The sequence below is a fragment of the Cariama cristata genome, unplaced genomic scaffold (assembly GCF_000690535.1).
Source record: "Cariama cristata isolate BGI_N322 unplaced genomic scaffold, ASM69053v1 scaffold33704, whole genome shotgun sequence".
In the NCBI taxonomy this organism is placed as follows: Eukaryota; Metazoa; Chordata; class Aves; order Cariamiformes; family Cariamidae; genus Cariama; species Cariama cristata.
In genome coordinates this window covers 3,682-21,669 of record NW_009611840.1, presented here as the reverse complement: position 1 = coordinate 21,669, position 17,988 = coordinate 3,682, and the positions used below count along the sequence as shown (strand labels likewise).

General features: G+C 53.0%; 1 protein-coding gene across 1 annotated transcript in view; it reads left to right on the top strand.

Annotated features, from left to right (window-relative positions):
- The window catches only part of LOC104160305 (chromodomain-helicase-DNA-binding protein 6-like), a gene marked incomplete at its 5' end in the record, with an annotated part of 19,148 nt that extends 3,014 nt beyond the window's left edge, over positions 1–16,134 (top strand). Inside the window, 11 exons of the mRNA XM_009698398.1 lie at positions 656–709; positions 1,346–1,565; positions 3,689–3,897; positions 5,058–6,620; positions 7,088–7,236; positions 7,525–7,731; positions 8,429–8,875; positions 9,561–9,752; positions 11,547–11,666; positions 12,724–12,828; positions 14,887–16,134. Of these exons, the coding sequence (XP_009696700.1) occupies positions 656–709; positions 1,346–1,565; positions 3,689–3,897; positions 5,058–6,620; positions 7,088–7,236; positions 7,525–7,731; positions 8,429–8,875; positions 9,561–9,752; positions 11,547–11,666; positions 12,724–12,828; positions 14,887–15,777 (4,157 nt within the window). The remainder of the gene's footprint in view (positions 1–655; positions 710–1,345; positions 1,566–3,688; positions 3,898–5,057; positions 6,621–7,087; positions 7,237–7,524; positions 7,732–8,428; positions 8,876–9,560; positions 9,753–11,546; positions 11,667–12,723; positions 12,829–14,886) is intronic.
- Positions 16,135–17,988: the final 1,854 nt, after the last annotated feature.

Genomic DNA, 17,988 nt, shown 5'->3' with positions numbered 1-17,988 from the left:
CCATCAGCTGTGCGGCAGGGCACTGGGGAGCCGGCACTGCCGGTGACCCTGCTCTGTGCCGGCTTTGCCGTGCCGTGCATGGGCTCTGCCCCATGCTGTCTGCGTGGTCTCTGCTCACTGGAGCACAGCTTCTGCTCTTGCCTCTGTGTGTTTCCTGCGGACCTGGGCAGCATCTGCCTCATGGGGAGCTGAGGGGGATTGAGGGCTGGGGATGCTCAGGGGTGCTGACTCTTGCACTCGGATTCAGGAGCCATGTAGGGCCCTGGCAAAGGAGTCGGGGACATCCGAAAAGAAATGGCCCTGGGGGAGAGGAAGAGCAGTGAACGAGGCAACACAGGAGGGTGCAGGGTTCGTTTGAACAGCGGAGGCTGTCGCAGTGCCGCTGGCTTGGGCAGTGGCACTACAGCCTGTGTCACTAGGGTGGACCTCCACTCCAGGCATAAAATGGACAGCACTACTCCTCTGAGCTGTCACCTCCCCAGTCCCTGCTGCTCTGATCCTGTGTGCTGAGGGCAGCCAGTGACGGCAGGGTCAGGGCAGAGGACACGCAGCCCTGCCCATCCTGCCACTCCATACCCTGCTGGGGCTGGATGGCCTGCAGGTACGGGGGGTTCTGTGCGGGGCTGGAGACCCCTCTCTGATGGTTTCCTTCTGCAGGACATCGTGGCTGCTGGGGTGGGGGAAGCCCGGGAGGAGCATCCAGTGGCAGGTGAGGCCATATCTCCTGCAGCGCGTTGTGTGGCTGCCCAGGGGCTGGCACGGCTCGCACGGCCTGCCAACAGTGAGACAGGCGCTGCTGGGTGGGAAGGACAGGCTGCTGGGCTGGGGGGGACACACTGCTGTGTGTTAGCGGGTGAGGTGGCTTAACCTGGGCAGGCTCCTGTCAGGGGCCCTCCCACGCAGGGTCTCCTGTGACCGAGGGATGGACCCTGCAGCAGGGCAGCCAGAGTCCTGAAAAAGAGTGTGTGTTTCCAGCCATTAGCCTGCCCTTGTCCGTGCAGTTGCCTGCATGAGATGAGCGTGCAGGGTCTCTGCAGTAGGCAGTGCTGGCGGATGCCGTGGGCTGGCTGGCCCCACTGCTGAGCAGGGAGCTGCAGTCCTCTCCCACGCATGGCCTGGCCCGGAGCCGTCATTCCTACCCCAGTCTCTGCCTCTGGGCTCTTTCTGAAGGAAGCTCAGACATGGTGAGGCTGTGAGCCAGCAGCTTTTGGGGTGGTCACCACAATACCCCTCATGTCTGTGATCCCTGGGGGAAGACAGGAGGGAGCTCTCGGAGCCAGCTGGAGGGATGTGAGAACCTGTGACTTTGAGCGTTAAATACTAATGTCCTTGCTGATGTTTGAAGCCCAGGATGGCTCCGACTCAGACAGATCCTGCTGGCCTGTCTCATCTGCCCTCACAGCCAGACTGCGGAGGCTTGTCACCGTCTACCAGCGCTGCAACCGCAAGGAGCTGCCTCCCCGTGCCGAGATGCTCATGCCCGGTAACCATGGATACTGGCTGCAGGACGAGATGTTCAGGAGGGCCTCTGAGATGGACTCGGTGAACAAAGAAATGCAGAAAAGGTAACGCAGCAGAGGATCCTTTCCAAAGCTGATTTAGGCCAGTTGAAATCCTTCTGCCCCTGGATTTACCCAGGGAAATGTCACCACGGCTGTCCATGCAGCCAGCTGCCCACATGACAGAGGCACGTGGGTCCTTGCTGGGCAGGGAACGCTGCTCCCAGCTGCGATGAAGCCTTGTGGCTCTGGCAGCCACCCCGGCTGTGGAAGCAACCTCCACTGTAGTTTGCAGGTAGTAGCTGGTGACACAGTGAAAGGAAGCAAGGGAACAGCTCTTCAGGGTCAAATCCAGTGTCCGCTGGGCCAGGAATCACCCCCCAGCCCCAGCAGAGCAGGCGCTGCTGAGCAGTATTGTGCACTTGGGACACACCATGGATGAGGGGTGACAGATGAGCGCTGTCACAGCCCACGTCCGTAGCCTTTCTGACCCTCGTGGCTCTCACACTGCCGCGTTAGCCTCCTCCTTGTGGCCTCGGGAGCCCAATGGTGGCATGTCCTGGTTGCAGTGTACTCCCATTTCATTTGCATCCCAGTAAGTAAAAGGATGGTGGGACCATCCTGGCACCCTGAGTGGCTCTCTGCAGAAACTGGGGAGGATGTGCAGCCAGTTGGTGCTGCCTCCATCACTTCCAGTCCCCAGTGTGCAGGCCTGGGACTTCCTGAACTGCAGAGGCCCTCTGTGGTCCACAGTCCTCAATGGTTTTGTGTCCTGTGAACCTGTCCCCATTGCAGGAACCCACATAACCACTTGGTATCTGTGCTGCCTTGTGCTCTCTGTTCAGGGCCTCCTTGTATGGAAGCTGCTTCAGCCCACTGATCTTCCCTCTCCCCTTCCTCTGGACCTCTTCCACTTGTACCATCCCCTCCTCAAGGTGGGGCATCAGTGGTTGTGCTGTGGCCACCACAGCAGCCTGGTATTTCCTGCTCTTTAATTCTATGGGCTTTTTTTTATCGTGTCTCTTTACAGGAGTGTCCTAGGCAGTTTCGCACCAGCCTTTAATGTGAGGGCTTTCAACAAACTCCCCGTTGGGGTCCTTGATTTGGACCATTGATTTTTTTAGTTAACTTCTTGTTATTCTCCCTTTTGGAATGAAATATCACTGCAGAGGGCTCACAGACCCTGGGAGCAGGGGTGGAAATGCTGATCTGGGTGTATTTTGGTCAGTTGGGGAGTGCTGTGGATGCTGTCACCCTGTCTGCTCTCCCTTGACATGTCCCAGCTGCTTGCTGGTGCTGGCTCAGAGCTGCAATTCACAGGAGCTGAGATTTGACTTTGAGCTTCCTTCAGCCCACAGCACTCACCTTTCTCTGCTGTGACCTGCTCCTGCACCTGCCCTGCAGTTTGCACCCTAGTCTGTTCTCTGTGGCCTGTTCCTCTGTGCTCTGTTTGCTGGGGGCAGTATTCGCTCAGGATGTTCTTCACCATCTCTGTCCTGGATCGTTCCTTTGAGTGATCCCCACAAAGTGAAGGCTCAGAGGGTCCAAGCCAGAATGAAAGTTGTGCTCTAACAATGTTGTAACTGAAACCCTCCATCGCCATGGCTGCTTTCCTTTGATGGGGAGGGGGTGACACCCACCCCTGGCACCCAGGAGTCCACAAGAGTCAGCAGGGTGGATGGTGTTTGGTACTGGGACCCTTATGGCAATGAACCTGAGTCCCAGTTTCCCACTGGAAGAGGCTGGATGAGAGCTGTGTCTGCAGGACCTTCCTTTCTAATTCCCGGTACAGAGAGTTGGCCTTTCTATGGAGGTGATGAGACAACTCGATGTGGCAGGAAGCGAGTAAGTGAGAGAGGTTTGTGCCTCCACAGAAGCTGCTGGAGCCTGCGTCCCATCACAGCACAGCCAGGGGCTGTGCTTAGTGTTTTTTCCAACAGCCGAGAGTGTTTTTTCAACAGGGAGCCGAGAGCAAGAGGTCCTGTGGCCTTTGCTCCTCCTCACTATGCACCATAAGGCAGAGGATCTCAGGATCTCAGAGGATCTCCCCGGTGTGCTCCTCCTGGCAGCTCCCCCAATACTGGTGGGCAGTAACTAGATAGTCCTCTGAGCCTCTCTGCCTGGTGCCTTGCCCATGCTGGGACCAGAACGCGTCTCAGTGGTGTTCGTGTCTCTTCCCTGCCCCACAGGTGGACCAGGAGGGAGCAGGCAGATTTCTACCGCACTGTCTCCTCCTTTGGGGTTATCTATGACCAGGAGAAAAAGATCTTTGACTGGGCCCAGTTCCGAGCCATCTCTCGACTGGAGAAGAAGACAGATGAGAGCCTGGAGAAGTACTTCTACAGCTTCGTGGCCATGTGCAAGAATGTCTGTGGTCTCCCACTGTGGAAAGAGGATGGTGAGTGGAAATTGCATGGTCTATGGAGGGGTCATGGTAGTTCCATGTAGCCATAGATCTGAAACAGTCTCACTGCTCTCGTGCAGCAGGAGAGCAAGGGAGGAGTTGCAGGGACTGTTGGAGGCAGCGAAACACCGGGCAGGCTACGGGCTTGCAGAAACCACGTGCATTTCTGGCTGCCTTGTCACCGCCATATGCCACCTCCCCAGCGCAATGGGAAGGTAAGGCAGCCCTGTGGGCTCCAGCCCCTGCTCTCACAGGTCTCAGAGAGCTCTTCCATGAAATCACAACCAATTTTATCCAAGACAGCAACCTCTAGATGTGAGGGAGAAGTAGAGAAGCAGCAGATCACATCTCCACACTGGACCTGGGGGTTGGTTGGGTGAACTGCATTGCCGCTTTCTTTATGAGCAGCTCTCTGCTGGCACTGAACAGAGTCCGCGCAATGCCTGTGCTGTGGCGTAGCTGACTAGAGAGCTCTGCTACAGGGTAAAGGGAGTCTGAACTCACCACAGGAGGCTTGGGAAGCCTGGCCAACACACAGGGCATGCATTTTCTCAGAGTGCTCTGCAGAGCCCCAGTGCATCAGCACTGTGCAGGACACGGCAGATGAAAAGCTGCTTGGGGGCTATTTAAGCACAAAGCGATTTGCTTCTAACAGCAGCAGAAAGGATTTCATCTCAGACCTGTCAGGGGGTCTGGTCTCAGGTACAGTTCCTTGGATATGTGCATTAATGCCTTAGGTAAGTGTTCCTCATCAAAAGAGCTGCGCGAGTTGAGGGACTCCCCTGAGAACCTGCTGAAGGGCTACCAGAGGCCCAGACCCCACGGAACCTCTCCGCTGACAGGTCCAGGCAGCTCCAGCACTGCTGGCATTGATGGAGCAGAGCTCTGACAAGATTCTGAAATCCTTTGCAGCTAAGTGCCACTCTTGGTCCAGCTGCTAATGTCAAGGAAGTTTACTCCCATGTGCCCATTTGGTGACAAATGAATGGAAGGTGGCAAGACTGGAAAAAGAAGCCTCAACAGTGGCTACAAGCACTCCCCCCACCTCACCTGCAGTCTGAGCAAGAGTTAAAACTCACCTTGCTTGTCACTGCCCCTGAGTAACTCTCATCAATCTGTGTAACAGGGCCTTGGCTTTTCTGTCCCTGCTGTAGGTCCTCCAGACCCTGACATCTATGTGGAGCCCATCACAGAGGAACGTGCTGCCAGAACCCTCTACCGTATTGAGCTTCTGCGAAAGGTGCGCGAGCAGGTGCTCAAGTGTCCACAGCTCCACGAGCGGCTCAAGCTGTGTCGGCCGAGCCTCTACCTGCCAGTGTGGTGGGAGTGTGGCAAACATGATCGGGACCTGCTGATCGGCACCGCCAAGCATGGCCTGAATCGCACTGACTACTACATCATGAATGACCCCCAGCTGTCTTTTTTAGATGCATACAGGAACTATGCCCAGCATAAAAGAACGGGGCTCCCAGGCCCAGAAACCCTGTGCTGCCTTTACCAGACTAACTCCAAACTCTACAGTTCCCCTCTGTACAGCCAGGTGGACCGGACTTGCGAATCCCTGGAGAATGAAGCTGAGAGTCAGATCAAGCTAGAAGCTGTAAACACTATGTCCCAGGCCGGGGGCAGTCCACCGGATCCAAACTCTGAAACATTCATGTCTAAAGTCCAGGACATCATTTCCAGTAACTATGATGAGAGCTCTCTGCCGGACTCATTGGTGTGCATGATGTATGATGAGAAGGCTTGTAACAGCGAGCAAAGCTCCCTTGCTCGAGACAGCCCAAGTTGCACAGATGTTGGAAGCAGCATTGCTAAATTCTCTGAGGGCAAGCTAGAGGGGGATGAGGATCCGTCCAGCTGTGATGCAGATGCCATGAGAGAGACTCCCTTCCTAGAGGGTTTGCAGGTGGGCTGTGACCGAATGGACAGTCAGAACGAGGAAGCTGAGCCTCTACCTTCTACTCCCGAAAGCGACCCTTCACGGAGCATCCCAGCAGAGCTCTGCGAAGCCTTGCAGCAGAAGGGAGACCTCACCAGCCCTGCGCCAGTGCCGCCTGAGCATGGTGCCATGGAAGGGGTCATAGGCGTGGGGCTCTACAGTCCCAGTCTTCGTAACTATGAAATGAAGGTTCCTCCTGAGCAGAGATTCATCAGTCTGCTGCAGGAGAAAGGAATGGAGGCAAAGTCAGGGCCAAGTCAGAGCCACAGTGAGGAAGATGAGGAGGAAGAAGAGGATGATGATAACTCTGAGGCAGCAGCAGATGTTGTGGAAGGCTTGAGTGGTTCCAGGACCAGGGCTGGTTTTGACCCCGAGGCTAATGAACTGGGGGGCGAGGAGCAGAGCTCTGGCCTCCCCACACCTGAGGACACTTGCCCAGAAGATGTGAATGGCGAGAGAGAGTCCCTGGAGCTGGGGACACCCGAAGGGCTGGGGGAACCCAGGCCAGAGGGCAGGGAGGACCATGGCCTGGATGAGGAAAGCACCCTGCAGCACTCACCAGGCCAGGCTCAGAGTCAGGCTTTCAGCCTACCTGCACCTCTGCTGGGGGCCCCAGGGGTAGACCCCCACTGTGCCAGAGGGGAGGCCTGGGGCCGAGCGGCGGAGGGGCAGGCAGGCTGCAGAAAGGCCCTGCACCCGGAGCCCCAGGGAGTGAAGCAAGAACAGTGTGAGAACAGAGATGAGGAGGAGAAAGCCAACAGCAACCAGAGTCAAGGTACGGTCCTGAGAGCTCCTTCTGGTTGACAGTCACCTCTGGCTGGGGTGGAGGGGACCTGCTGGCCTCCCTACAGAGCCAAAGCCTTGGAGCTTCTAGCTGATGTGATTGGGGAACAAAGGGTTGGTGGCTGCATTTGCCAGCAGGACTGGCCAGAACCCCCCACCCTTCTGCCACGAGCGTCCCATGGAGTGCAGGAGACCCTTCCCTTCTTGGCACAGGGCACTGCCTGGCAAGCATGTGCCCTCACCCATGGGGACGGTCAGGGATGGGAGCCACTGCCCTTCCTGAGCAGCGTGGGCCCAGCATGACCCAGGGCTGCTGCATTTCTTGGTGGCTGGTTGGGGAATGGGACCCTTGTGGAGCCAGCTGGGTGCTGGGGTGGGAAGGTGTGAGGTGTTGCTCCTGCCTCAAGAGGGCAAGAGAGGCAGGGCAGTGATGGGCTCTGTTCTCTGTCGCTTTCTCAGATGGTCCGGAGAAGTACTTGGAGGAAGAGAGCAAGAGTTCTGCTTCTGTCCTGCCCGGGGAGATAGATGACCTTCAGGATGCCCGGGCACCGACCATAGCCCAGCTGCTGCAGGAGAAGACGCTTTACTCCTTCTCTGAGTGGCCTAAGGTGAGTTAAAAATTAACACTGTTTGTATTGCAAATGTTACTGCGTAGTCCTAACCAGTAGTGGCTCACACAGCCCCAGCTTGGCCTCCTGGTCCTCTGCACACAGCCCCCCATGGATGCTCTTGACTGGGCTGCTCTACCCAGGCATCCGTGCCGTGGACACGCCTGCCCCAAAGCAGTTCCCTGCCAAGCTGAGGTCACGAGGGCTGGGTTTGTCTTTAATCCTGAGATGACATACACGAGTCAGTCATTCGAGTCCCAGCGGGCCACTGTCCAATTCTGTTTGCAGGACCGTGTGATCATCAACCGCATTGACAATATCTGCCATGCCATCCTGAAGGGCAAGTGGCCTTCCTCCAGCCAGCAGTTTGAGACACAAAGCCTGCTGACGGCTCCAGCGGTAGCCAGCAATGCCGGCAGCAGGAACAGCTTTGCTGAGTCAGAGGCCGCCGATCCCAGCTTCAATAACGGGTTGTTAATCTCACAGGTACAAAAGGTGAGGGGGGCCCTTGGGCAGGGACAGGCTTGGGACTCTGGGGTGAAGCATTGCCCAGAAGTGCTCAGGAGCTTCACAAGCGGGGCCTGGGTTTTCACTGCCTCTTGGTGCCACTTGCAGCACGTAACACTTGGCTTAAGCCACATGGTCCCCTCCACTGGGGGCTCCTGGCGAGCACCCTGTGCTCTCAGTCCCCTGCCAGCCCTGCTCCCCTCCTGGGAAGACGGCTGTTCTGCGGCAGCTCCGCAGCTCCTGCAGCTGTAGAAGTGCCTCCAGAGTCAGCGCTGGAGTACTTGGCGTGGTCAGGGGGAAAAGGGGACACTGCCCTGGTGTCACAAAGGAGAGGGTGCAGGGAGGGCACTGCCCCGTCAATCACCAGCTCGCTCTCATCTCTCACCATTGGACACAGCACAGAGACAGAAGCTGCTGGCCTGGGACCCCAGCCCAGCTGCCTAGCAGCTGATGGAGCACACAGGATTATAGCACCTTGGGAGATCATAGTGGGTGTGTGGGTGCTCCTGCACCATCCCCACACAGGGAAAGCGAGTTATGATGTGCCCAGGGAAAGGGCATCTTTCAGGGCTCCTGTGGAGAGGCAGAAGAGCCTGACCCTTAGCTCAGTGTTGGTTTGAAGAGCTGTGGTCCCTGGGCAGTGCATGAGCAGCCATAACCCTTTCCGTGGCGTTGATACACACAGGAAGGTTTCCTGACCCCTGCCTTTGCAAAGGATGAGCGGAAGCACAGGAGGCCCTATGAATTCGAGATGGAGAGAGATGCCAAACAGAGGAGCCTGGAGCAGCTAGCAGCAACCCATGTTCATCCACCCATTGTGCTGAACGGCTGGCGCGACACAGCAGTGGACTTGTCCAGAGCCTCTGATGGGTCCCCAGGGAACTCCTCTCCTTTCGCCCTGAACACAAACATACCCAAACTGGGAACCGTGAACACTCTCCAGGGCTCCCTGGGCATGGACTTGTCTGGCATCCTCCAGGCAGGGTTAATCCATCCTGTCACGGGACAAATTGTAAATGGCAGCCTCCGAAGAGACGATGCCGCCATGCGGAGGAGACGGGGCAGGAGAAAAAATGTAGAAGGGATGGATCTCATCTTCTTGAAGGAGAGGCCTCTTCCAACAAGGCTGCAGGTGGGTTGATGCTCCCTCCTTTCACATGGCCCCAGTGGAGTCAGCACGATTTGTCTCATGGTCCAGCTCTCCCCTACAAGCTCTGCTGACAATGCAGGACCACCTCCAGGACAGCTTGGCTTATGCTGGAGCAGGCAAGAGTGGTTACTACTGCAGGGAGGAAGGGAGGTTTTCCCGCTGGCTTGCAGCACTCTGCCTGGAATGTTTGAGTCCTGCTGAGCATTGTCAAAAGCAGCTTTCACACCTCAGGGGGTGTCTAGGGTTAGAGAACACGAGGAAAGGTCCTTGACTGCACTGGAGCTGTGGCCAAGAGCCTGCTGCACCCTTTCTCCTTCTGCCCTGGGATCCACTCAAAGAAGAATGGGGCTCTGGGAGCAAGACCAATCCCTCTAGACCACTTTTAGGAGTGATCTGGGGGGACGTTGGTCCTCCTGGTGATTAGGGTGTTTCCAGGTGAGTTCAGAAGCATCTCCATGCTCTCTCTGCCCTCTGTGCCACCAGTGCTGGGGACTGAGTGGAAGTGTAGTGTGGTGGTGGGTGGCAATTTAAGGAACGGGCACTGGAATATGTGGATTCATCTGTGTGATGGGAGCAGATGACCTGCTTTGGGAGCTCTGCTTATCTGGGTGCATGTGCATCACCATGTGCTGCTGATGGGCTCTCCTTGCTCCTCCCTCCATGTCAGGATGTTCAGGAAGACCAGCCGCAGCCCCCCCAGAACAGTGCCCTCCCCGATGGGCCGGTTGCTGCTACCTCAACTCCACAGCCAGTCCCAGCTGCAGGCAGCCAAGCAGAGAAAGCTGTCCCAAATAAGAGTCTCCTCGACTGGCTCCGTCAGCAGTCCGACTACACACTCGACGTTCCCGGCTTTGGCACAGTAAGGGTGGCCTTCAGTGGCACGTGTGTGTGTCTGCCTTGTGTGTTGCCCTTTGTGTTAGATTTTCTGTGGTTGCTCTTGAGTTCAGGGCTTCCACGAAGTGTCTCAAAATGCAGCCTTTTTCCCTGTACCGTGGCTTGTGGTGTTCATCAGGGCTGTTTGGGAGGCAGGCATGGTTCCCTGTACAGCAGTGAAAGGCACTTGCTGAGCTGCATCCTCCTGCCCCAAGGTCCATTCTCCAGCTCCAGTGCATCTGTCTGCCCAATGCACAATTAGTCCAATGTCTTCCAGAAGCACCAGGGATGGGAAGAGAAATGGGAAAGGGGATTTGGGGTGCTCAAGGTTGATCTGTCTGTGTTGCGCCCTTTCACCTGGTGTCATTTTAGGCAGTGCTGTGGTATTAAATGCAGTCCCCAGACAAGAGGAAACTTCCTTGCTTTAAAATCTGGACTGAAGAGGCTGTGTTGCAGGCTGCAAAGGCTGCGGTTGCATGGCCGCCGTCAGAAAGCAGAGTGGCAGAGGGTGGGGTGCAAAGTCCATCTCATTCTTCTTGCCGTCTCATAAGCATCCACCTCTTGGTTGCACACGTTGGTTTGCTCCAGGTTTCAGCTTATTTAGCCTATTAGGCCATGTGGTAGGCAGAGCACAGGCTGTAAAACCGAGTAGGAAGAAATGTGGTGGTAATACGTAAAAGACTGCGCATCTTGGTCCTGGAGGATTGTGTGCCTGAGGCAGGGATTCCCTGGAGCTTGAAGTACAGGCAAGCCGTTAGTGTTCTGGAGCTCATTAAGAGATGAGCGAAGAGGAGCCCAGCATTTGCTCGAGCAGGATGGTCCTTGCTTTTCAAAGTCCAGAGATACATGCAGCTCTGTGCCCAAGGCCAGACTCCCATGAGCACTGCAAGAAGCAGTCAGATGGTGGAGCAGTCATGGAGGTGCCTTCCCACACCTTTCCATCACCCTTGCCTTCCCTGGGGACTTGCTGGAGCTCACCCAGTCTGGCCATGCTGCTGGTGAACCCTTGTCCCCAGCAAACCCCCAGTGCCCTGGGCCAGCCCTGCAGGATTGCCCTGGTTGGGATGGGTGTCCTCTCTCCAGGTAGGATGGATTGAAAGCTGCTTTGGGGTACTGCAGCAGCTCAGCTTGTTGAAGGACAGACCAAGCTCAGGGTCTTTTCTTTGGCTCTCAGGAGTCAGAGCCTGCAGTAGTTCGTTATAATGCTACATCCCTGTGGGCACATTGATGCCAGGACTTGGTGCACGCATGGGTGTGCAACAACTCAGCTGTGACTCTGTAGGTTGTGGTCCTGAAGGGCTCTGATCCCAAAGAAACGTGATGCAGCAGCTCTGCAGTGGAAACAGCTGAAATGGGAGCGAAACAAAGCACAGGTGAGCCGACGAGAAGTGGGTAGCTGTATCAGACTGACATGAGATGGCACGCACAGACCTGCTCTCTCTTTCTTTCCTAGTTATAGTTAGCACCCCGTTTACAGATGCCTATATATGGATTGGCAGCAGGTTACAGTTTTAGGATGAGAGGGGAATTAGAAAGGGCTTGGGCAGTCTAAGTGGGGTACGCTGAAAACCCCTTTATACCTACAAAAATCAATTGTGCTCATTTGAGAGCTGGCCCTGGGGCAGAGACCAGTTTGTGCTGCTCACGCTGCTCCTGCCCAAGTCTGCAGGAACCCTGTGTCCCTCGGGAGCTCATCTGTGCCACTCTCCTGCAGGGCTTGCAGCCGTCCAGGCTCATTAAGCCGTCTAGTCTCATTAACATTGTCTTGTTTGCACTCCAGAATTTTTCAGACAAGCCCAAGCAGAGGAGGCAACGCTGCAAGGACCCCAGCAAATTGGACGTTAACTCACTCACGGGAGAGGAGCGGGTGCCTGTGGTACATAAGGGTACCGGACGGCGGGTAAGCGAAGGCCTGTTCTGTGCTCTGCCCTTGCTGTCTTGAAACGCTTAGCAGACCCCGAGCTCAGCTGGGGGGAGATTTAATCCAGAGAAGCCTATGGATGGGACAAAAGTCTGGAACACGTCACTGATCTACACTATCCTATGACACGTGTGTGCCCAAGGGGACACAGACCTGCGAAATAAGTGACTTTCTGTGTGAAGTAAGGAAAGTCTGAGTGTTCTCCCTTGCCAGGGTACACAGACCCCACGATGGCAAAGGGGTTCAGCCTTTGGCTTTAAAGTTGCCATCACCACAGCCCTGGCTGGTGCTTCCCGTTCCAGATTTGATTGTTCCCCTTGAATTCACTGCAATATACCACAAATTGTAATATTGACATGCAAATACCTTTGTTTTGTTCCTCCTTACGAGGTGCAGGCAGAGCACACCAATACCCATCCAAGTGCTGGGCAGGCACGAAGTGGAGGGTTTGAAGGGCTTTTTCTTGCTTACTGAGCAAGGAGCATGGATTTACTTGTCTGCAATTTAATCTCCAGTGCACTGGTGTTCACCTCTCTGAATGAGAAGGGACGTTCAGGGATACTTTCCACCCAAATTCAGTTCTTAAACACACCCATGCCTGTACTACATCAGAAGGTGATGTGACATTAATCACATCTAAAACCAAAACTAAAGAGTGAGGCAGAAAGAGGCTGTTTCAGCCACCTCTGTGTTTCCCTCTGTTACGCCCACGGTGGCCATTGGAGACCTGGGTGAATTGGTCAGTTTGTCCGGTTCTGAGCATGGCTTTTATCGAAGCCCTGTCCCCATCACTTATTCATGGGGAGGGCAATGGGACAGGCCACAGAGGCTGAACTTGCCTTTTCTCCCTGAACTGTGTGCTTGGAGGCAGCAGGCGCATACCGAGTCCTGCAAAGATGTGGAGCAAGGGAAGAGTCTCTGCCCCAGCCAAATTGCAGCCCAAAGCAAGGAGCTAGGGGAAGTGTAATCGTATTTCTTGTATTATTTTACATAACTCTTTCTGCAATAGAGGTCATCCTTCTGCTGTGTTTTATAGTTAGGGGGAGCCACGGCACCAGCATTGAAGGAATTGCCAAGGTGGCTTGATGCAAACTTGGAGTATGCTGTTGCAGCTGACTGGGCTGACATTGTTAAGCTTTCAGTAAGTTAGAGCTTTTGGAGAAATCTGTATCATGTCATCTTTTCTTTCCCCTCCCCATCCCCACAACCTTTCTCCAGTGAGGATCTGGGAGCTGCGAGGCAGGACCTCAGCTGCACACACGGGAGGGGATAGCGGCAGGGCCGGCAGCACCGGGAGCACTTGCATGGCAGAGAGGGAGGTTGGGCATGTGCCGTAGCTCAGCGGCACGGCCAGGGGAAGAAGAGAAGGGGGTCAGCGCCCTGGAAACGGGGCTCAGCAGCTGAGGGTGACTGTCCAGAAAGCCTCGGGATGCTTAGAAATAGCAGGGGCAAAGAAATCTCCTAGGAGCAGTAATCCATCTCAGGTGCTGGATGGTGGGGAGTGGACAAAACGTATTCTTGCACGTCAAATTTTAAAAAACACCCTCAGCTGAGGCTTTTCATCAGCTCCTGCAAACTCTGCCTGTGCAGCCCTGGGCCTGCTAAAGGCCCTGCAGGTCACCAGGCCTGAAGATCTCAGGCACTGGCAGGGAGAGGGGCAGGATGGAGCCGAGCCTCACGATGTTCATTCACCTTGTTGGTCGCACCAGTCCCTGCTCCGGTGCGTGGCAGAGCCGGAGGAGGAGGAGGAGCGCTCTCCCCTCCAGCACACGGGCACTGCCAGATCGCCCTTCCCCACCCTGCGGGCTGGCCTCATCCAGACTTCTTCCTGCCGTCCCTCTCACCTGCTCCCTGTTTTTGTGGCTGCAGTGGTTTGTGTGATGCCCTTGCAGGGGGCTGGAGGGCGGAATCAATTGGCTTAGAGGTTTGTACTGCTCTCAAATTTGCTTTTAATCAGCACTGGAGATTTGGCATGGTCTGTCCCACTCCCCGGGAAACAGCTCTACGTCCAAGCTGGCATCAGCGCCCTGTCTGGGTGGCCAGCACCCATGCGAGCTGGCAGCTCTTCCTTACCTTCGTTTGCAGGGAAGGGTCTCTTTGCCGGTGGGAAGAGCTGTGTGCCTGGCCACCGCCCCAGGGCACCCGCTCACGTGCCCTGGTTCGGTGGCTGCATGCCCGTCAGCGTTTGCACCCCTGAGCCCCATCAGCACTTTGCTTTTGGCGAGTGCGCATCCTTCCTGGCACCACATGCAGAGGTACGTCTGGCTGCTCTGGGCACCTGGGCAGGTGGGGTCAGCTGCCCTGCAGAGCCCAGGCATGGTCATGGCCCCATGCCGGTTCTCCCACGTGCCAGTGAGAGCAGACCAGAAGATTCTCCCTCTTTGGGCAATAGCTGTGCTGTGCAGACTGCCCGGGTCATTTGATTCAAGTTTCTACACTGCAGCTGTCAATGGGAAACATTTTTCCTACCTACATCTATTATCGGAAATGGTTCAAAGGGTGGCTATATTGAAACTCAAGGGAGCCACAAAGGGAAATACGTAAATGTCTGTGATGAAGATGCTGAAAAATGGAGTTTTAAACTGTGCTATGGATCCCCCCCCGACTACTCTGTGTAACTGGACAGCCTCATCCAGTTGCGGCCACTGGGTTTTGGTCCCGTATCTGAATGCTCAGAAGGACCTTCCTGGTGTCTCAGCGAAGCTCTGACCGGGAGCTCCTCAGACAGCATGTCCACTCTCTGTGTGTCATCCCGTGCAGCTTTGCTGTCCTACAGAGCATTGAAAATTTGGCCCTTCGCATCTAAAAGACATGATTTTTCACCTGTCGCTGAAGCCACAATTAAAGCTGGGAAGGGAGCTAAGTTGGTGTCTGACACAGAGCTGCCCCGGTGCTTCTCATGTTGTGAACAGCCGATGCTGAGGGCTCGGGTGAAAATGCAGGGTAACAATGTGCTTCCTCCTTTTCTCCCTGTGCACTTTGACACTGCAGTCTCATGTCAGGGCAGAGTGAGGGTGTTTTGCATTTGGCAGCATCCCTTGGGGAAAAGTTGTGTGTACCTCTCAAGTTCCATATCATGTAGGCAAATATTTCTGTGCTGACACCATCTGGGATGCAGATGCGAGCACAGAAAAGCCAGTTTTCCTTTGATGCAGTAATAACTGTTGGGTGTTTTCTGTTGTGTGTGTTTTGTTTTCAGGGCTACTTACCGGAAAGCAAATTCAATCGCATCCTAACCGAGCCTGTGCTCCGTGATGCAGGGCCTCGCCGGAGGGGGAGAAGGCCCCGAAGCGAACTCATTAAAGGCCCCGGTGTTGTAGCAGATTCTTCTTCTGGAATGGGACCATTGTTCATGAACGGACTGATTGCTGGGATGGATCTAGTGGGACTTCAGAACATGAGAAACATGCAAGGGATCCCTCTGACCGGGCTGGTTGGGTTTCCTGCTGGATTTGCAGCAGTGCCCGCAGGCGAGGATGTGAAAAGCACCCTGAGTATGTTGCCCATGATGCTGCCGGGCATGGCTACCGTACCACAGATGTTTGGCGTCGGAGGACTTCTCAACCCCCCCATGACAACTACTTGTACTGCGACTGCCCCGACTTCGTTAACAAGCACAACGAAAAGTGGTACAGCCAACGCAGAGAAAGCTACTGAGGATAAACAGAGTAGCCAGGATGTGAAAAAAGAAACTCTCTCGGAAGATAAGCCTGGTCCTAGTTCGTTTTCTAATCAGACAGAATCTGCAATAACTACCAGTAGTCCTGTAGCTTTTAACCCGTTTCTTATCCCAGGGATGTCTCCTGGACTGATCTATCCCTCAATGTTTCTTTCCCCTGGCATTGGCATGGCGCTGCCCGGCATACAGCAAACCAGACACTCGGAGGCAGCAAACCTGGAAAGCCAGAAGCGGAAGAGAAAGAAAGCAAAAGGGGAATTGGCAAACCCAGAGCCAGAAACTGTCTCGCTGCCAGAAAAAGAAGCTGCGAACAGTCAAAACTGTACAGAGCAAACACCGCCTTTGTCGGCAGAGAAAGAGCAGGATGGACCAGCAGAGGAGGAGCGCGAAGCGGCTCGCGATACCAATTAGAACTTTTGTTTCATTGAAAAAAAACACAGAAAGATTGTGGCTTGTGAGTTTCTTATCCCATAAACTCTTTGTTACTTACCCTCCCGCCCCGCTCCGCCTTCATAAACCTGTGTTTCCATGAGTAATATTATCTACCTAATCCCCTGTCAGAAAAAAACTGGTGACATACTACATGTTAATAGTTGCAGGGTCTTGCCACTTTATTAGATAAACAGTGTTGTCTAGCTAGTATGGGAGGCACCGAATTCTTGTTCTGTTTTTCCAGTCGTTCATCCCAGTCGACGATAGCAAATCCAGTACTCGGTCACCCCCCCAAATTGCTCACTCCTTGGAGAAGAAAAAGCGGCAAAAAAAAAACAAGAGCAAAAGAAAAGTCTTTACCTCTTGGTCTACACGCAGACAAGGGTATTTCTGTCTACAGCGACACTGAACGAAAAAGCCTGTATTTGGGGGTAAAAAGCACAGCTATAGTAAGTGCTAATCTGTATTTTTGATTTAAAGTATTTCCCTATTTTATCATGGTTACTAGAATAGTAGTATAGACAGAAGTATATAACTAATGATTGAAAATGCATATATTCATTTCTTTGAAAGGAAAAAGCATAACTGGTAGTGATATAATTTCTTTTATCACCCCCACCTCAAAGGTTTGGACAAACCGCAGCGAGTGAAAATATGATGTAGACATTCTTTTGTATTTTTTAAAGCCACAGTTTGGTTTTACGTTAAGTGGAGTTTAGTTGCCTTTTCCTCAATAGTTACAAGAACTTTTCAGCTTGAGCTGGAAAGGTTTTGCACATCTTGCATGACTTTTTTGGGATTACTGTACCTGTAGCTACCAGTTTCTTCATCATTCTGCTAGTCTTCAGTTCTCCTCTATGGTGTTAGTTCTCATCTATGGCATTAGAAGTGCTGTAAAGGTATTTTTTTTCCAGCCGTGAACAGGCCACACTGATTTTAATGCTCTTATATGAACACTGAGTCTTTTTGAGTTTTCATAGTTTCCACTCCTTACCCCAGAAGCAACGTCCTTTCAGCAAACAAGGAAAAGGCTGTAGGCCAGCTTTCCTGTTTGGGGAGTCCTCTAAGAGACTTTCAGAGCTTGAGTTTCTTCTTTTCTAGCGTTAGACTGTGAAGAGATGACCTTGGCTTCTTCTTTCCATTCCGTTTGCTGTTGAACAGTATTTCCGAGTCCCACCCCCATTGGCAAATGATTTTGACATCTGCATTTTAAATGGACAGGTTTTAATGCTGTCAGCCCCCCGCAGCTCCGGGTACTGAGACTCCTCCACAGGCAACTCTTCTTATTCCTCCTTCCCCTCGCTCCTCGTGTAATTTTTCTTTCACTTGGGCTTGTTCGTATTTGCAGCTCATGGTTTGAGACTTGAAATAAATCCATGATGGTGCAGCAGTGAGATAAAAGGCAGGCTGGTGAGGGAGTTGGGAGCGTGCTAGTAATCGGTTTCACATTTGGTTGTCACAATTTACTGTATTTTTTACTTATTTTCTGTTACAGTTTTGCTAATTTATCAGATGGTCCAAATGTTTTGACATAACTATTTCAGTTTGCATTATTTATTTATGATGCTTTTTGTCATTGTCTTTTATACATTTGGGATTATAAATTATGTACATGTTAAAATTAGCATCTCAAAGAAGTCTGTTACCCATGGTCTAAAAAGCATTTGGTTTATATTTTCACGGAATTTATTCCCAGTTTACTGGATTGGATGATTTTTTTTAAGTATGTAACCAATCATAATGCAACCCCCCTCCCCTATAATTAAATGTGTTCTATTTAATAACATCCTTGTAGCATAGATACTGTATCACTATCGACAGATTTCTTAGAAATGCTGCTATCTCTATTTAACTAACATTTTGTTCAGTTTTGCCTCCAGTGGAAGCAGAAAGGGTTTTTTCAGCTGTTAAATCCAAAATCAATATAATTTATTTATGTAAAAAAAAAAAAAAAAATCACGATTGATATATTTTTGAACCTTTTAAGTACTAACTTTCTTTTTATTCAGTAGAAGAACATGTACTTGCCCTAAATCCTTAAAATACAAATGCTATAAAACTTCATATATCTTCAAAGCCTTACTGTGAATGGGTACAGAAATCTCTTCAGAGTCCATTTCTTGTTACGGGATGGTTTTTCCAGGGTTACACACGTAAGGAACAGGGTTTAAAGTGAAATTTATTTAAATA